At 39.0% G+C, this 16,617-nt stretch overlaps 1 protein-coding gene across 3 annotated transcripts in view; it reads left to right on the top strand.

Annotated features, from left to right (window-relative positions):
* Positions 1-16,617, top strand: part of MMD (monocyte to macrophage differentiation associated) — a 57,707-nt gene that overhangs the window by 1,147 nt on the left and 39,943 nt on the right. For 2 of the 3 annotated variants that reach the window (XM_057716762.1, XM_057716759.1), the window contains exons 2-6: positions 6,152-6,233; positions 9,279-9,439; positions 12,550-12,624; positions 14,241-14,342; positions 16,268-16,337. In XM_057716762.1, coding sequence (XP_057572745.1) covers positions 6,152-6,233; positions 9,279-9,439; positions 12,550-12,624; positions 14,241-14,342; positions 16,268-16,337 — 490 coding nt within the window. The remainder of the gene's footprint in view (positions 1-6,151; positions 6,234-9,278; positions 9,440-12,549; positions 12,625-14,240; positions 14,343-16,267; positions 16,338-16,617) is intronic. The other variant, XM_057716761.1, reaches the window with a different exon arrangement.

Raw genomic sequence — 16,617 nt, forward strand, 5'->3', positions numbered from 1 at the left:
CTCTGGGCTTTTTTTTTTTTTTTCTAATTCTCCTTCGTTTAAGTGGGTGAAAGTTCACCTCTCCTGTGTTGTGGTAACTCTCCATCCCTTTGTCTGAATCAGGCCGCCGTCCCCATTCCCAGACCTTCACCCTGAGCAGGCTAGCTTAGTGTGCAGTGACGGGGAATTTGAAAAAAAGAAAAAGAACGCATGAAGCCTTCTGAGGAGGTTATCGTTGAATTTTTAGGCAGTGCTTTTTATTTCAAGATTTTAAAGTGCACTTTTTTTTCTTTACAACTCCCTAATCCCTGGACCCCCCCCTCACCCATTCTGCCGGTCTCATTCCTCCTCCAGTCCCAAAGGGTAAGGAGTGAAATATGCACAGGGAGAGTTGTGTGGTGGATTGTGCCATCAAAAGAGTGATCAGTTTGAAGACTTTGATTAACTTCTGAATATTGCTCGTCACTCAAGGTGTTGAATGCCTGGCAGTATTCCCCTAGTGGGATATCATATCAGTATTTCTAAAGGCAAAAAAGAATCGTGGTGTTCTGGCTTGAGAACATGAAGTCAGCCATGAGGACTGCAGGGGCTTCAAGGGAGGATGTAACAGGTTCCATAATGGTTGGCAAAGCCCTGTGCGTGTGGTTTGTTTGATTTGGTTTTACTTCTGTGCACATCTGTGCTCTTCCTGTTTTCAGAGTACAGTGGCAATATTCTGTGAAATTACTGGTTTTTGTTAGATTAACAGTTGTATTTGTTGTATTTCTTTTCTGACCTTTCAGTTCTTCTCTATAAAGAAGGAAAAAAGGAATCTGTTTTATTGTTTGTTGCAGAAACGTTAAAAGTGTTAACGGAAATGGAAAACAAAAAAACCTTATGCAGGACCCTACCATCTCAGCTGATTGAACTTTTCTTTTTGCTGGACTCTAATCTATCCAGTCCTTATTATCACAGTTGTAATGTGATTTTGCACTTTACTTCATTCATTTTAAAATGAAAAAATACAGGCATTTTCTTTTGGTGCAGCATAGACATTTTCTCAGCAGCTGCACAATATCAATGGATATCTAACAGTTATTTTCTTGATGACGTCTAGACCTACCCTGATTTTCTTTGAACAATGAATGATTCCATAATTTGTTTTTCTATATTATAGGCTAGAGTGGAAGATATTTCTGAGTCAAATGAACTTAGAAATAAAGCCCGCAAATAAAAAGTAATATAACAAAAAAATTATGGTTTTTGTGGTCCATACATTAACATGTTGAGACTACTGTTCCGCACCTCTTGAAAGCTGTGTTTATTATACATCTTTTGAGCATCCAGGATAGTTATAGGTAGGTAAATGATAGAGGAACTAGAAAGAGGAACACACTATCTTTGAACCCATGTGTTCTTTCTGATAGATTTACCAGGATTCCATTGAAGAACATCTATAAGAAAACCTGAGTACCTTGCTGGTTTGTTCATGATGGAAACTTGGTAGTCACTGTGGCTTTGGATCAACTTCCAGAGTTCTGCTGTATCTGTGGAGGAGGGCTGTAAGGACGCCTAGCCCAGTGTAATAAGTGGAGGGCTTGATGCAGGCATGGCTTCTCAAAAAGCTTAGAGTGTGAAAAATCCCAGTAAGACACCTTTTATCTTTTGTGTTTTATCCCTTCCACACTTGATTCCACCCCCACACCCAGCCTCCCTCCACACAAAGTCATTCTCTCCTTTCACAGCATCTCTGACTGATTAGAATACCTGCTAATGTTTATTGAGTGCCTGCTGGTGCCAGGCAGTAGCTGGGTATTTGTAGATTACTCATCTCATCCTCAACTGTAACCCTAGAAGGCAAATTTTTTGCCATTTAATACAAAAGCAAATAGGATGGAGAATAAAAGAGCTTGCCATCATCACACAGCAAGGAAGGGGTAGACTGAAGGGTTCAATTTCATGTCCCTTTCGACCACACATGCAGCCATTCACCTGGGGCCCCACCCATATCACAATATCTATGTGACAGTGCAGAGGCCTAGGACCCAGAGCTTCTGATGTGTCTTATTAGTATCTTGATGTATGCTCAGTTTCTCCAGCCTGGCAACCAAAAATGCAAGGAAAAGGATGCTTCTATCCTTAGCCCCAGCCTCGTGACCACTGGTTAGCTTCAAATTGAATATGTGGCAAAACATATTATTCTAAAGCATTAGGAAGTCTTCCAGGACTCTCTGTTGCCTGTTTTTTGTTTGTCTGTTTGTTTGTTTTTGGCATGTTTTCAGAGCATTGAATCATAGGCATGAGGTAGTCTCCTTAAATATGCCATTTCCTTTATTTAAGTTAAATGTACTCCACCACTATCACTGCCTCTGGCAGCCAACACTTTTCCTAAACATCATACTTATTCATAGGGAAGCTAATTAGTAAGTTTGTGCAACAGAGGTCAGCTTAGGTTGTCCCATCAAGTGATGCTGAAGGAACCCTTGGAATGTCCATGGTATTGGCCTTTGAGAATTTTATTTTCACGAGATTAAGGATTCTCTTGGCTCTAAGACTGCCTGTTTTTCTTTATTGCATACAGAATCCCCAGTGAAACTAATTGACGATGGGATCTCTCTTGGGTAGGATAAAATACTTCAGCAGCAAGCAGAATGTCTGTCTTTCTATTCATTCATTCAGCACTTACTAAGCTCCAACAATAAGCTGGGCCTTCTGTTTGGGACTGGAAATGAAATGGTGGACAAGACAGCCTTCATGGAATTCACATTACGGTGGGGAAAGATGAAATAAAAAATAAACAAGTTCAAAAAGTCCAATTCTTACTAATTGTGATAAGGGCTCTGGTGGAGTGGGGCAAGCTGAAGTGATACTTTAGGTAGGATGGTCAGGAAAACGTAACCAAGGAAGTAACATTTGAGCTGAGCTTGACAGGTAAGAGGAGAGCTGGGCATTCTGGAGGAGGATGTTCTAGGCAGAAGTAAACAGCAAACACAGACACCCTGAGGCAGATAAGACCTGGGTGGTTTGAGGAGCAGAAAGGATGTGGCTGGCTGGAGGGGGAGAGTGAAAGGAAGGTAGCACCAGGCTGGAGAAGTAGTGAGGGCTTGTGGCCTGCAAAGGATGCAGTGTTATCCCAAGCACTTTGGGAAGCCAGACAGGTTTTAAGGTGATGTGACCTGGTGTTGTTAGACTTGCAGCTGCTGAGTAAAGAAGAAAGTCCACGTGCGGGCACGCAGGGAGACCAGAGACTTTGTATGTTTGCAGACCAAAGGTGTCAATGTCTTGATTTAAGATAGGATGTGGAGTATGGGGAACACAGAAGAATGAGGGACAATTCTAAGATTTGATCTTATGCCTCTGAGATCTGCTGGTAGGTTGCAGATTTACCTTTGGAAGGCACTGCTTTGGGCTAAATTTAAAGTGTGCTAAGGAGTGTCCCCAGGTCCCAATCCATTCCCTCTCTCCATAGTTTTAAAATTCTGTTACAGGAAGAGCAAGGAGACACTGGGCCAAGGGAAGCGGAGAGAGTTTAAAGAGAAAGGGAGGGGATGAATGAACAAACCCTCATTAACTAAAAACTTTATTAAGTGTGGTTCCCACACCCAGGACTAAGTCACCTTCCCTAAAACCCTCGAAGCTGGCTGGATACTCTCTTCCAGCGTTGGATAACCATTAGGGTGGCTTTGCTTTAAGCAGAGGTGTCTTCCCGTAAGTGGGTGCTGTTTCCCATAACTCTTAGGAACCTTCCTCATTCTTTTTGGGGAAAAGAGAATAAGCTCGGTGTGTGGCAGTCTGTTTGCATTTTATATCTGCTTTTCCATTTAGATCTTGGGCAACTAATTTCTTGACAGTGATTTCTGCAGGAGGCTGTGTTGGAGGCTTGATTGTACCGTGGCAGATCAGAGAGGAATGGAAAAATGCCTTGTAAATTTCCCTGCAGCACCATGTGCTGTCCCACAGGGCCTCAGACAGTGATCCATGCCTGGTATACTTGCTCTTCCTTTCCTTATTGCCAGAATATGGGCCCTGCCCTTAAGGACAGACTACCTTAAGTCTCATGGGTGGGATATTTTTCTCTGCTACTTTTGAGTTTATTTTTAACCTGAGTGATTCCAGGTAGGCAGGGACTGAGTCGTCACAAACATGGCCACCCAGCTTATTTGCTTTTAGGAGAAAAATTGAAAGTCTACCCCTGTCACTGTGTAATAGCCTGACTATTTTTAGTTGGGCTGCCAGAGATATAAATTGCTATTTTAGTCTGCAGCCTGGTAGTGGGTAGACAAACCGTACTTACTGCACCTTGTACAGAGTGCTCGCAATTTAACCTACCCTCAACCATACTGGAGCCTTGCTCTTTACCCTTTACAATTCCTAATAGGATATGCTACTTATAGCTCTGTCGTTATGTCTCAGGCTAATGATTTGGTAGATCCTTGAATGCTGGGGACACTTTTAAAGCATCCTTCCCAAGAGTGTAATTATTTTCCTTTTTACTAATAAGTGCCATATAGCAACACTCTCATCCCTTAGGAAATCAGTAAAATTATTTAAAGGATTGTCAGGGGAGAAAAGATTTATTTATCTGTGTGTGAGAATAGCTTGGGATAATTCTGAAGCTGTTAACTGTACATTTCTCTTAAACAGTTTCCAAGCCATCTGGTGAATTGCATTCCATATGTATATATTTTGCACACTAGTTAGCTACCCATTGGTGGTCCAAGTAAGGTATCTTCACGGTCCCAAATCTATTCCCCAGTGGATCTTCCACTTGAACTCTCTATGTTGGTTTAGTAGAGATTGCCACTTAATTTATTTGCTCTAGGGATAACAGGCCCTTCTTACTTCAGGAAAATAGTATTGGCTAGTCTTTATTCATAAAGTGGGCACTGTTTGGAATGGCTTGACCATGTATTTTAGTCAGTTTTTGGCAACCTGACTGTGCCATTTGGTTTAGCCTGGTGCCATTTTTTCATCATATTAATTAATAAGGTGTGACTAGACAGAACTCATTAGTGACGAATAACAAAATTTCCTCCCCCTACCCCCACCCGCTTAAACTAGCTCAAGCAAAGGCTGCTGTATTGTGCAAAGCCTGTTGACATCTTCCAGGCCCCAAGCACAGGAATGCTGCTTGAATGCTGAGACCTGAGTGCTGTTAGGGCTCTCTTACCTCCGCTGTTTCTCTGCATCTCCTTCTTTCAGGCAGCTGCCTTTTTATCTTACTGAGTTTACATCTCCCTTCTTCTAAAGAACACACGAACTAAACCAGAATCCCTCGTGAAACGTGGCAGGGGTATGAGCTGGGGCTGGGGGGATCCTCACCCACACACTGAAACAGCAGAAGACAGTTTATCTCTTCATGTCTGATGGTATTTGTGCTTTTCACTGCTTTGCTGGTTGCCACAAAATTAGCCCAAAGAGGGTACGGAATATGGGCATATGTCTATACGTGTAACAGATTTTGATATTTAGATATGTACACACGTGTGTGTGTATGAATTTTATAGCCAGTGTGTCAGGTGCTAGTCACATATTTAGATATTGAAGGAAACTTAATTCAGGAAGAATACAGGTGAAAATGTACCTCTTGTTTCAGGTGGCCAGGAGGCAGCCAGGTATCATTTATTTAAGCCGTCTGGTGCCAGAACAGGTAATGCAGTGTAAGGAAACTAGTTCAACAGGCCTGCTAATCATGGGATGGAGGGTTTAAAGATCTACAAGTATAAAGCTTTATACATTTTGAGAGAAAAAAATAGAAACCTTTCAAATGCATTGAATTTGCATTAAATGGTGGTTACTGGAATTTGTAAAGTTTAGAAAAATGACCTTGATTTTTTTTTTTCTGTTAAGATTTAAGATTTGTTTGTACCATTATTTATTTATTTATTTATTTTACTGTGGGGGTACCAGTTGAAGGGGGTGGATATGGTTTTTGTTTGTTTTTGGTTAGTAGAAACTTTTTCTTTCGAATGAACTGAAAGAATACCTAATCCAATAAACTAGGACTTTGGCTTTAGCATTATGGCTGTTGGCTCAGTTTACACCCGTTTAGCGGCTTTGGTTTTGTTCCCGTAACTAGGTATTTTCGGCAGTCACCTCTTCAGTTAGAATAGACCAAACAGCCACTGACAATCTTCCCCATTGTTCTTTACACACTCTGAGCTTTTCTCACGTGATGTCTTTGTCTCTATAGGTTCATGAACCACCGGGCCCCAGCCAACGGCCGCTACAAACCAACTTGTTACGAACATGCTGCTAACTGTTACACACATGCAGTGAGTCTGAGTTTTCTGCCTTTTCCATCCTTCCCAAAGGGCTTTGGCAAGAGGAAGGGGCAATCATCTCTATTAATCTCAGCCCCATTAGTCAGGTTTACCCAGCTCTGTGACCTTAACCTGCCAGAGTGTCAGTGCTAGGTCATGTCACCAGAAACCATGAGCATGTCAGACACTTTGAGTGCTCTGTCTACAGTCAGCTCTGCCTATCCTGGACTTGTTTTCTCAGGCAAGATCTTCTTTGAAAGAATAATAACCAAAGAAAACTATGAAGACTGTCACCCCAGAATGAAATGAATCACCTTTTCAAGACAGCTGTGTTTTTTGGCAAGAAGAGTTCACCATTTGTTGAGAAAGGTGTTTTTTTTTCCCCTGAGTGATCCCCTAAAACAGATAGCCACATCCTCCCCATCACCACTATGGTCATTGCATCTCAGAGCAGATGTTAGTCCATATTGTAGAAGAAAAGTTTCATTTAATCCCTAAATTCTTAGTTATTTTTTTTCTTCCTTATAAAAACAAAACATATTATAAGAAACATAGAAAATACTGAAGAATATATAAGAAAAACAAAACTACATAGAAATTAATTGTTAACACTTGGGTGTATTTCTTCTTTTTGTCTGTGGTATTTGTGAAAATGTTTGTATTTTCATAGTTTTCCTATTAATTTCATTTTATTGGCACTTTCTTGTGTCATTATAAGTCTTTTATCTGTGATTTCATTATTCCCTTTGAAAGTTGTATTTAGTGAGACTTGAGGGGAAAGTGATGGCTGGTATATAGTCTGAAGACAAGAAATAGAGGAGACCAATTTGTTCCTTTAGTGAAGAGTGTTTAGAACAGGCTAATTTAGTTATTTTAGACAGTGTTAGTACAGTCTGTAGGTTATATACATGTTATTAGAATAAAATTTGCTTGAATTCAAGTTGTGCCTTTTCATTTCTTTAACCCCCTTCTCCAAAGAACAGTCAGTGTTTCTGTAAAGGAATCATGATGCCAAATAAACCTGAAATAATCTAGTTTTTGGTGGATTTCTTTGTAATCTAATAGAACAATACTATTTGGTCATTAATTAGCAAAAATCAAATTTTATAAAGTATCAGTTTTATGTATTGTAATAGTGGAATTCAAATATTACATGGTAATATTGAAACGTTATTCTCATTTATCACTGTCCTTTTCTTTAGGTGCTCAAAAGATTTTTATTTAAATAATTAATATGCTGATATCTTGCTGAATTTTTTTTTTTCTTTAGAGAAAAGTTTGTACCTGACATGCCTGCCCTGGATTAGGATATAAGGAATATAAAAGTTTGAATAACAGTTTATATGGCCTGCTCCTTCACTTATTTTTCCAGTATGCATCCATCATTTTATCCATTTACCAAATGCAAAACACTGATAAAAGTTATGAAAATAGTGCTCTGATAGTTTTCATAATACAGACCAATAAAAGCAACCAATGAAGTGCTTATTACTTAGCATGATGTTGAGCATTTAAATATAATGATTTGGCTGTTGAGATGCACAGCTCACCTTTAAGAATAATCTTTGCTTGAGGTAGACCTGAATAATCCCTTAGCTTATCTCTTCTGGATTGTCACAAAGAATACTTGTATAAACCAAAGTTAAGGAAAAACTGCTAAAACATCCACATTAAATTTTTAGAACAGAATATGTCATCTCATTAAACTTACTAAACTGTATCCCTGATTTTTGGATTTCAGACAGCAGTAAAATTTCTAAAACTGACAAAACAAAATTTCCATCTAATGTCATCATTTCATTAAAGAGAAGATACTTTACCATGAAAAAAAGTAGAAAGGACATAATCTCAAAATTAATTAAATTCTGTTTTATGAAAAACTTTGTTGTCCTTAATTTTCTTATTTTGTTCTGGGCATTTGAAATTCAGTGATGATCTCATCTAGGGGATTTAATATTTCTGTTGCAAGAGGGAAAATGTGGGTGTTGGAGACAAAAAAGATAAGATTGCTAAAGTTTTCATCCTTTGCCAGGTATGCTTATTCTGATATCTAATAAAGTACTTCATTGCTTCTGATGACTTCTGTTAGTATAAAGTGTTTACTAGTCATACTGATATGACTAGACGTTGAAATTTGTGTCCATATGTAGTGTAAAAGGTGGTGCAGAAAGCAAAATTCTCTCTAAGATTCTAGTCTCTTAAAATTATTTGAATAAGTAGGAGTAGATTACTCTTGCCTACAAGAAAGGGGGTATTTAAAAGTGAAATAACCTCAGGACTTCCCTGGTGGTCCAGTGGTTAAGACTTCGCCTTCCAGTGCAGGGGGTGGGGGTTTGATCCCTGGTGGGGGAGCTAAGGTCCCACATGCCTTGAGGCCAAAAAACCAAAACATAAAACAGAAGCAATATTGTAACAAATTCAATAAAGACTTAAATAAATAATAAAAATGAAATAACCCAAAGACACTTTCACTCTGCAGTAGCCCCCAAATTGGTGGAATATAGACATCCAAACTAGAAATCAGGACATGTGATTTGAGCAAATGACTTGAGTGTGGTATATACATTATAATACTTACTGATGATTCATTTAGCTATGCTTTGCTGAAATATTGGGATTTCAGTAGTGCTGAAAGGGGAAACAGGAAAGAATACTTAAAGGTCAAGACCTCCCTGGGAAATCTGGGTATATGCTTGGCATTTGAATATTTTAAGTGCCTACCCTAAATCACATTAGAGAATAGGATGAAATGTGTGCTTAACTAAGGAAATTAGGGTAGAGAACATTTGTTTTGCAACAGTTGAGTAATGATTCATTCTTGCTGCTTGATTGTGTACCCATTGGTGGGTACAGGTCCTGGGCCCTAAACAGCAGTACTTGTTTTCAGTGCAGCAAACTGACAGCTTCATCTGGCTCTTGTTATGGTTTATCCAGGAAAGGCAAATGTTTGTTTTAAAATGATCTTCCTAAAATTGCTCCTGATAAACCTGTGTATTTTTAATAAAGTTCTCAATTCAGTGTTTTGCTGAATATTTACTTTTCTTTCCCTTTCTCTAGTTCCTCATTGTTCCGGCCATTGTGGGCAGTGCCCTCCTCCACCGGCTGTCTGATGACTGCTGGGAAAAGATAACAGCATGGATTTACGGAATGGGCCTCTGTGCCCTTTTCATTGTTTCCACAGTATTTCACATCGTGACGTGGAAAAAGAGCCACTTAAGGTACAGTGGATGCTACGCTGTTTTAACAGGTCACGCACAATGGTTGGCTCAGGTTAGCCTCTCCTGCTGGCGTGTTTTGGTTGGGTGAGGCAAAGAGTGGACGTTTTCCTGCCTGGTGGACTCTAATGCTGTCCAAACACAGGAAATTTTCTATGGATTGGACAGAGTTTGAGGACCCCCATCTGTGTCTTCAGAAAGCAGGTCTTTGCTCAGAAACCAAACAAAACTACATTGCTTCCCCAGGACTTACAATGTAAAATCCTGACACCTGTTTTCCAGTGTGTCAACATGCGAAGGAAGAGCACGGCAGCTGCAAGGTGGTGACCAGTACCCTGGACTTGGGCTCACCAGTTGGGCTTTGCGTCCCAGGCCTGCCACTTAGCCTCGTGTAGCCTCAGTTTCTTCATCACTAAAATGAGAGTGGTAATGCCCAACTGGCAGGCTACTGTGATAGGGGAATGAGATGATGCATGTGAGAGTAATTTGAAAATTATGGGTCACTACAGCTGTACTACAGGTATATTACAGCTCGGATTTACTGTTTTGCAAAGGTCAGCTTTCAGAACTAGGTCCTGTGTATCTACTCAAACAAAATTCACATTTGTCGCTACTATTAGCTGTCAAGCACTTTCCAGACAATACTGTGGTCCTTAGCCTCCCAATGAGGAGGACATAAAAGCATTCCTTCTTTGAGTGAAGGGTTAATTTGGGCAATACAAAGGTAGCAGCATACTGTTTAGTTGCTTATGAAATGGATTCTGCACAACCCAAAGGGCAAAGTTTCTTCTCAGAAAGGATTCAGAACAGACTTAGAGTGATTTAATGTAATATTAGACGATGACTTTTGGTTTTATAAATAAAATGTTAAAAAACATCTCAAGCTATTCAAACAATCTAATATTAAAAAGATGTGCTTTATTTAAGTGCAGGATTTCAGATTCACGCGATGATTACTGGTTTCCTCGCATGTAAAATCAGAGTTTTAGAGCTGGAAGTATCCTTAGGGAACATCTGATCCAGACCCCATAATTTTCACCTGGGGAAACTGAGACTCAGTGATAGCACCAGAATCTGATCATCGCAGGACCTCTGACTCCAATATCACTTATAGTTTGCAGTCTGCTACCTTTGCCTGTAAGCCAACAGCTCCCTGGGCTTCACAGAAAACCACAGCATTGAATCACGAGGGAGTTCTTGAACACACTCAAAAGCAAGCCTCAAAAGTCCTTGTCCTGGCTGTTGAGGATGCACTGTCACAGAGCCCAGAGGCCAGAGCACTTCATTATCTTCTTGGCACACTCCAGTGCTTGTGGTTGCCTTGGCTGACTTGGCTTTGCTATCTACATTTCTGAATCAGAGTTGTAGGTGCCTGCTTTGGGATTCAGGGCCTCCTTGCCAGGGCCAGAGAGGAAGGTGTAATAGAAACCAGTCTCTGGGATCGCCATATATACCTTACTATTAAAAAAATATCAAATTGTACACTTTAAATATATGCAGTCTATTGTATGTAAAAAAAAACTAATGTTCACACAAGCTTGCATTAATAATGCAAATAAATGCTGCAATTTCATTAAAAAAAAGAAGAAACCAGTCTCTTGAACCTTGAAATAGCAGTGCTAGCCATGAGTGGATTTTTGCTCTGTATTAATTCTTTAAAGTATCCAAGTATAGCCTTAATTTAAGTAAAAGAGGGAAGGGAATGAGCATTTGTTGAGTACCTACTATGCACTAGGTGCTGTGCCAAACACATGGCTACATTGTCTCATTTAATGCTCACATGTACTCAGGGATAGAGTTGATATTATTTCTGTTTCACCTGTGAGGAGAGTGAGGGTCAGAGAGATGCGTGGCGGATCTTGAATAAAACTGCAGGCTTGACTCTACCTGCTGCAACAGCGCATAACAGTCTAGAAAGCAGAATTAGAAAAGCTCCAGACCTGGCTTGGAATCACAGTCATCCAAGGAGTTAAAGAGATTCTCCTCTTCCCTCCATCTTCTACCTCGTCTTCTAGCCCTTTTAAATTGAGATCTTCTGGACTGGAGTTTGTGACTGTATTTTATAAGCTCCCCAGGCGATTCTGAAAGGCAGTCAAGTTTGAGACGCAATAATTTAGTGTTTGCTTTTTTAGACCTAAATAAATTATTTTCACTTCTTCACTAACATGTGACTAGCACTAACCGTGACTAAAACATCCTCAGCCTGCTTTGGTTGACACAGTGTGTGTGATAAGGCAAAATCTAATACTGGTACTCCACCAGACCATAGCTGCTACCCCTTGGACTGAAAATGGATTCAAGACAAGGCAATGCATTTGTCCTTTTATATTACCTCAGGGACTTCCCTGGCGGTCCAGTGGTTAAGACTCCGAGCTTCCACTGCAAGGGGTGCGGGTTCGATCCCTGGTGGGGAACTAAGATCCCTCATGCTGCATGGTGTGGCCAAAAATTTAAAAATAAATAAATAAGTAAATAAATTCAGTAAAGGGCAGATTCTGTCTAATCTCTTTTGAGACTAGACCTCAATGAGCCAGATCTTTGTACACTTCCTGACTCATCAGTTTCAGAAGGAAAAACTTGCTTAGAAGCCCAGGTGGCTACCCTCTAAACAGCAAATGCACCTTTTTTAAATTTATTTATTTTTTTTTTTTCTGGTTTGTGTTATTGCTGTTCCTAAATTAGTTTCTAAATTTGCTTTATTGCACCTTACTGTGTACACTAAGATTTGCAGTAAAAGTTGCTTCAAAGGCATTCTAAAAAGAATACGACTTTGGGGAGTATTTACTGAGCCTTCATGACTTTGTGCCCTGCGCTATGATAGGGGTTTAGAGGTGGTCTGCCCTCAAGGAATTTCCTTTTGCTATTGGATCTAAAAGAAATAGAAGATATTTTAACCATTTCAGAATTCCTGATTATTGTGGGGTTCTTACATGGAGAGGATCTATGGTATGTGCAATCTTGTGGCTTCGTATTATTAAAAATGGTTGTGTGACTTTGAAGGCCAAGTTATAAATGCCCTGAGAACCAAGAATAGACATAGTGACGTGATAACCCCTACTTCCAGTCTTAAAATTTTGTGCGGACTTTGTCTGACTTGTTTTTTCCCGCCCCAGGACAGTGGAGCATTGCTTTCACATGTGTGATAGAATGGTTATCTATTTCTTCATTGCTGCATCTTACGCTCCATGGTAAGAGAGTCTTTCTATTTTTGAAGATAGTGTTTTTATGAGAGAATTCTCAGTCCTCCTTCCCTCCCTTCTTCCTGTCCCAGTCCCCTGGCTCCCCTACCACAATACACATACATACATGCTTTTTTTTTCTTTCTCATTTTGATTGATGTGGGTCAGATTGCAGATTTTGAAGGGAGAATGTTGCTGCCCTTCAGAATATATACCTGTCACTGGGTTGTTGAGAGAAGTGCTACGAAAGTGTGTGTAGGTAGACGCTCACTTTTTCCTTCCATATTCTTTCTGTATGCCTCTGCTGCTGTTCAGAATACCAGGACACCTAATTGTTTAAGTGGATATACTATAAATATGTATAAAGAAAACAAGCTCACTTTTGAAATTTATGATGTTTGTCTTCACAGCACAGTAGCTACTATATATGGAGTGCATTTCTCATTCCTTTAGCTGTATGAATAAGAGAACTAGCCTAATTAGTTAGCTATTTAAAATACCTAGTATTCAGTTCAGTGTCCTTGTTCTTCCTGCCTTTTTGGTATAGATCAGATAGAGTCTTTTGCTGCTTTGAAACCCATAATTAAAGGAACATTAATTTTCCTCTATTAAGATATGGTCCAGTTTTAACCACTCAGAAATTCATATTATGCCGTCAACTATAGTCGTTAGAAAGAGCAGGCCTCTAGATTCTGACTAATGCAGCATCCATCATTCAAAAGAAACCTAATTATCTGTTGGAGTAAAAAGTAAGTGCTGTCTCTCCCCAGTACCTGTTAGTAAATTATAGGTCTGCATCATACTGGAGCTAGAATACTCAAATGCTTTTGTGAAGTATACCTCAATTTAAAATAAGTAAATAAAAATTTTAAATGTAGACTGAGGAATCAAATATTACAGTAGGCAATTTGTTCACATGTAGTCTTCAATATGCAGGTGGTAACTTTTCCATTTGGAAATATTAATTTTGTAGTAATAGCCATTCAGAACATTTTTTTTCACTTTTTTTTTTCATTTTTTAATCTGAATTTAATACAGATGAATTTACAGCATTTTAAATTCAGGTTTCACAAGAGCCCATGGTTAAATTCTAACAAAATATCTTCTATAACATGTGCTGGGCTAGTTCTTCTCATGTTCTCTCTTGGTGGAAAAATTGATAATGGAGACACTAGGTCTGTGTATTAGTTATCCGCTGTGTGTATGTGATCTCGTTCAAGGTTTTGCTGAGTTCTCAGTAAGTTTTGTAAACACTCTGCTCCCAAATACGTAGTCAGGAATAGCCTTTACAGCAGTCTGCCTTATAAGGGAAGTCGGGCATCACAGGTATGCTGGGACTTACTTCTATATGTCTCCTCTTAGCTGGTTCTGTTTTTAAACAGAACCAATTCTGTTTAAAAATTAGAACTAATTCTAAGTCTTAAAGCTTGAACAACAATTTTACCTTTGAGTTTTTAATTTTACCCCAGTTGCCCAAATACTTCCTCCATACTTTGAGTGCTTTTTCTTTCTGGTCTTGTCCTGGTACCTTCTCTCCCAGTTTTCAAGACTAGAGGAAAACAAAGGTTGTATGAATTCCCTTCATTTATCACTTCTGTTCTTTGTTGTCATGTTTACATTTTTAGGTTAAATCTCCGTGAACTTGGACCCCTGGCATCTCATATGCGTTGGTTTATCTGGCTCATGGCAGCTGGAGGAACCATTTATGTATTTCTCTACCATGAAAAGTAAGAGAAAATAATTTACATTTAATAGCTTTAAAATTAACTTCCTAAATTTTATCTACATTACAATACAATTTATATTTGCACTTCGAAATAGTAGAAATACATAAATAGAATATATATTGTTTTAACAAATCTTTAGAACCATTTGATATTCATCATTGGTGGATAGATTGCTGCAGACAGAAAATGGTATCCGTGTGACATATGATGTAGTTAAAGGACAAGGTGGACTTGTCCCTTATCTAAAATGACAATTTTAGTTAATCAGACCTTATTTCACATCCTCAGCAAACTAACCTTATCCTCTGTGATTTAACAGTTACCACATGAAGAAAAGCTTTTCTAAGTTTCTTTGAAGGTTGAAGGTAATAGCTATTAAGCCCCCCACATAACACTTACCTACACAGGAACCCAGAGGATGTTCCAACCTAGGACACCCTAAGAAAGGGGACGTTTAGAAGGGCATCTAAACTCTTAGTATCCTCACCATGGGACACACTTTTTTTAACCCATTATTCATAGCTCCTAGTCTTAGGTGTGAAGCAATATAAAAAGGAAACTTACTGAAATTTAAATCTTAGTTCTAGGGGAGACCTTAAAGGTCATCTGTTTCCGATTCATACATAAAAACTGAGAACATTTAGTACATGTGTCAGATTAGTGACTCATCTTGAATTAGGACCCATGTGTCCTAGTTCCTGTTCCATGGCTCTTTTCATTATTTCATATGCGTGAATTTGAGAAACTCACAACCACGAAATCATTGTCATTAGATATGGTTTATTAAATTCTTTGTTTTTGTCAGAATGGGCCTCAGAATTGAACATAACTTGTGTTTATCACAAAATAATAAATTGTTTTCTCTTTCCAGAAGAAAATGGTAGTTTTAGCTAACTTCTCTGTGACTTTGAAATTCACTTAAATGCATTTTTGACCATAATTAGCAATTCTGAGTGCTGTTTTGCATTATATATGTATCCAAGGGAACAGTTTGCTTCTCAAGCTCAAACCCCTGATTTATATCCTTGGATAAATTAGGAAGTAAAGTAAGACGACTATCTTCTCTCCTATTTCAGGCCTTCTGATGTAAACCAAACCCTCATTCTTCCCTGGTTCCCTGATATGATTACTTCATGGTGGACTTTGAGTATAAAACACTAAGAATGAGATGTGAGTCACCCTTGGCCATTCGGTTTGGCAGGTATTAGGGAGAACCTAAATGGTGCCACGTACTGTTCTAGGCCCTTCAAGTCAAACGTAAATAGAACTCAGTCCCTGCCCTCAAGGAGCTTAGTCTACTTTGGTTAGGCATACATACAAGTTGAATTGCAGTACAGTGTGTTTTTTAGCTTATTCAGACATTCTGCACCTAAGGTGATGAGTATTACGAACTGGAGTTTGTGGAGATACAAAATAAAGAGACAGTAAAAAAACACTTGCCCTCAAAAAACGAAAAACTACAAATAACAACAACAGCAACAAACACATGCCCTTAGCTCCTTAGGGCCTCCATCCCTTTGCCACTGATAAACTCCACTCCAGGCTATTCCCTGTGCAGCTTCATCATTTCAGTGTCTTAGAGTGATGAATTGGAGTGGCTATGAAGGCAGACACTCTGGGATTAGAAAGGGAAAATGCATGGTGAATTGGATTCAAGGATAGCCTTTGGCAGAGAACATTTTCCACATAGCATGTGGAATTTGATGCCTTATCAATCCTGAAGGAAGTGCTAGTTCACTGTTACTCAACTATAGTATTTCAGTTAGAGGCCTAATGGTCTCCTACAGGGACAATACATTTCATTTGAATAGTTAAGAGTTTACATTTGTTTTTCAAAAGAAAACAAGGAAAAACTGGAAAGGAAATGGTCTACGTGTGGTAGGAATAGATAAATTAAAATATGTTAACACATTTCTATTCTGCAGGTATAAGGTGGTTGAGCTCTTTTTCTATCTCACAATGGGGATTTCTCCAGCCTTGGTGGTGACATCAATGGTAAGACGTTGCTTCATAATTTATTTCACCTTACTTTCTTTTAAATCACTGTGACTCTTAATACGTCTGTAGATACGATCTGAAGCTTTTCCTTCCAAAGTTATGACGTGTCCATTAACTAGAGACTCAAAAGAAAAAAATCTATAAATTACAAAGCACCCCAACTTGTACTACCTGCTGACTATAGTTTGCAAAAACTGTACATCTGAGTGTGACTCCTTCCATATGGTAATCTGCTGTATTTGTTCTTTGGGATAACTTTTCTGTTCGCCCTACCTCC

This window comes from Hippopotamus amphibius, chromosome 17 (genome assembly GCF_030028045.1).
Source record: "Hippopotamus amphibius kiboko isolate mHipAmp2 chromosome 17, mHipAmp2.hap2, whole genome shotgun sequence".
Taxonomy (NCBI): Eukaryota; Metazoa; Chordata; class Mammalia; order Artiodactyla; family Hippopotamidae; genus Hippopotamus; species Hippopotamus amphibius.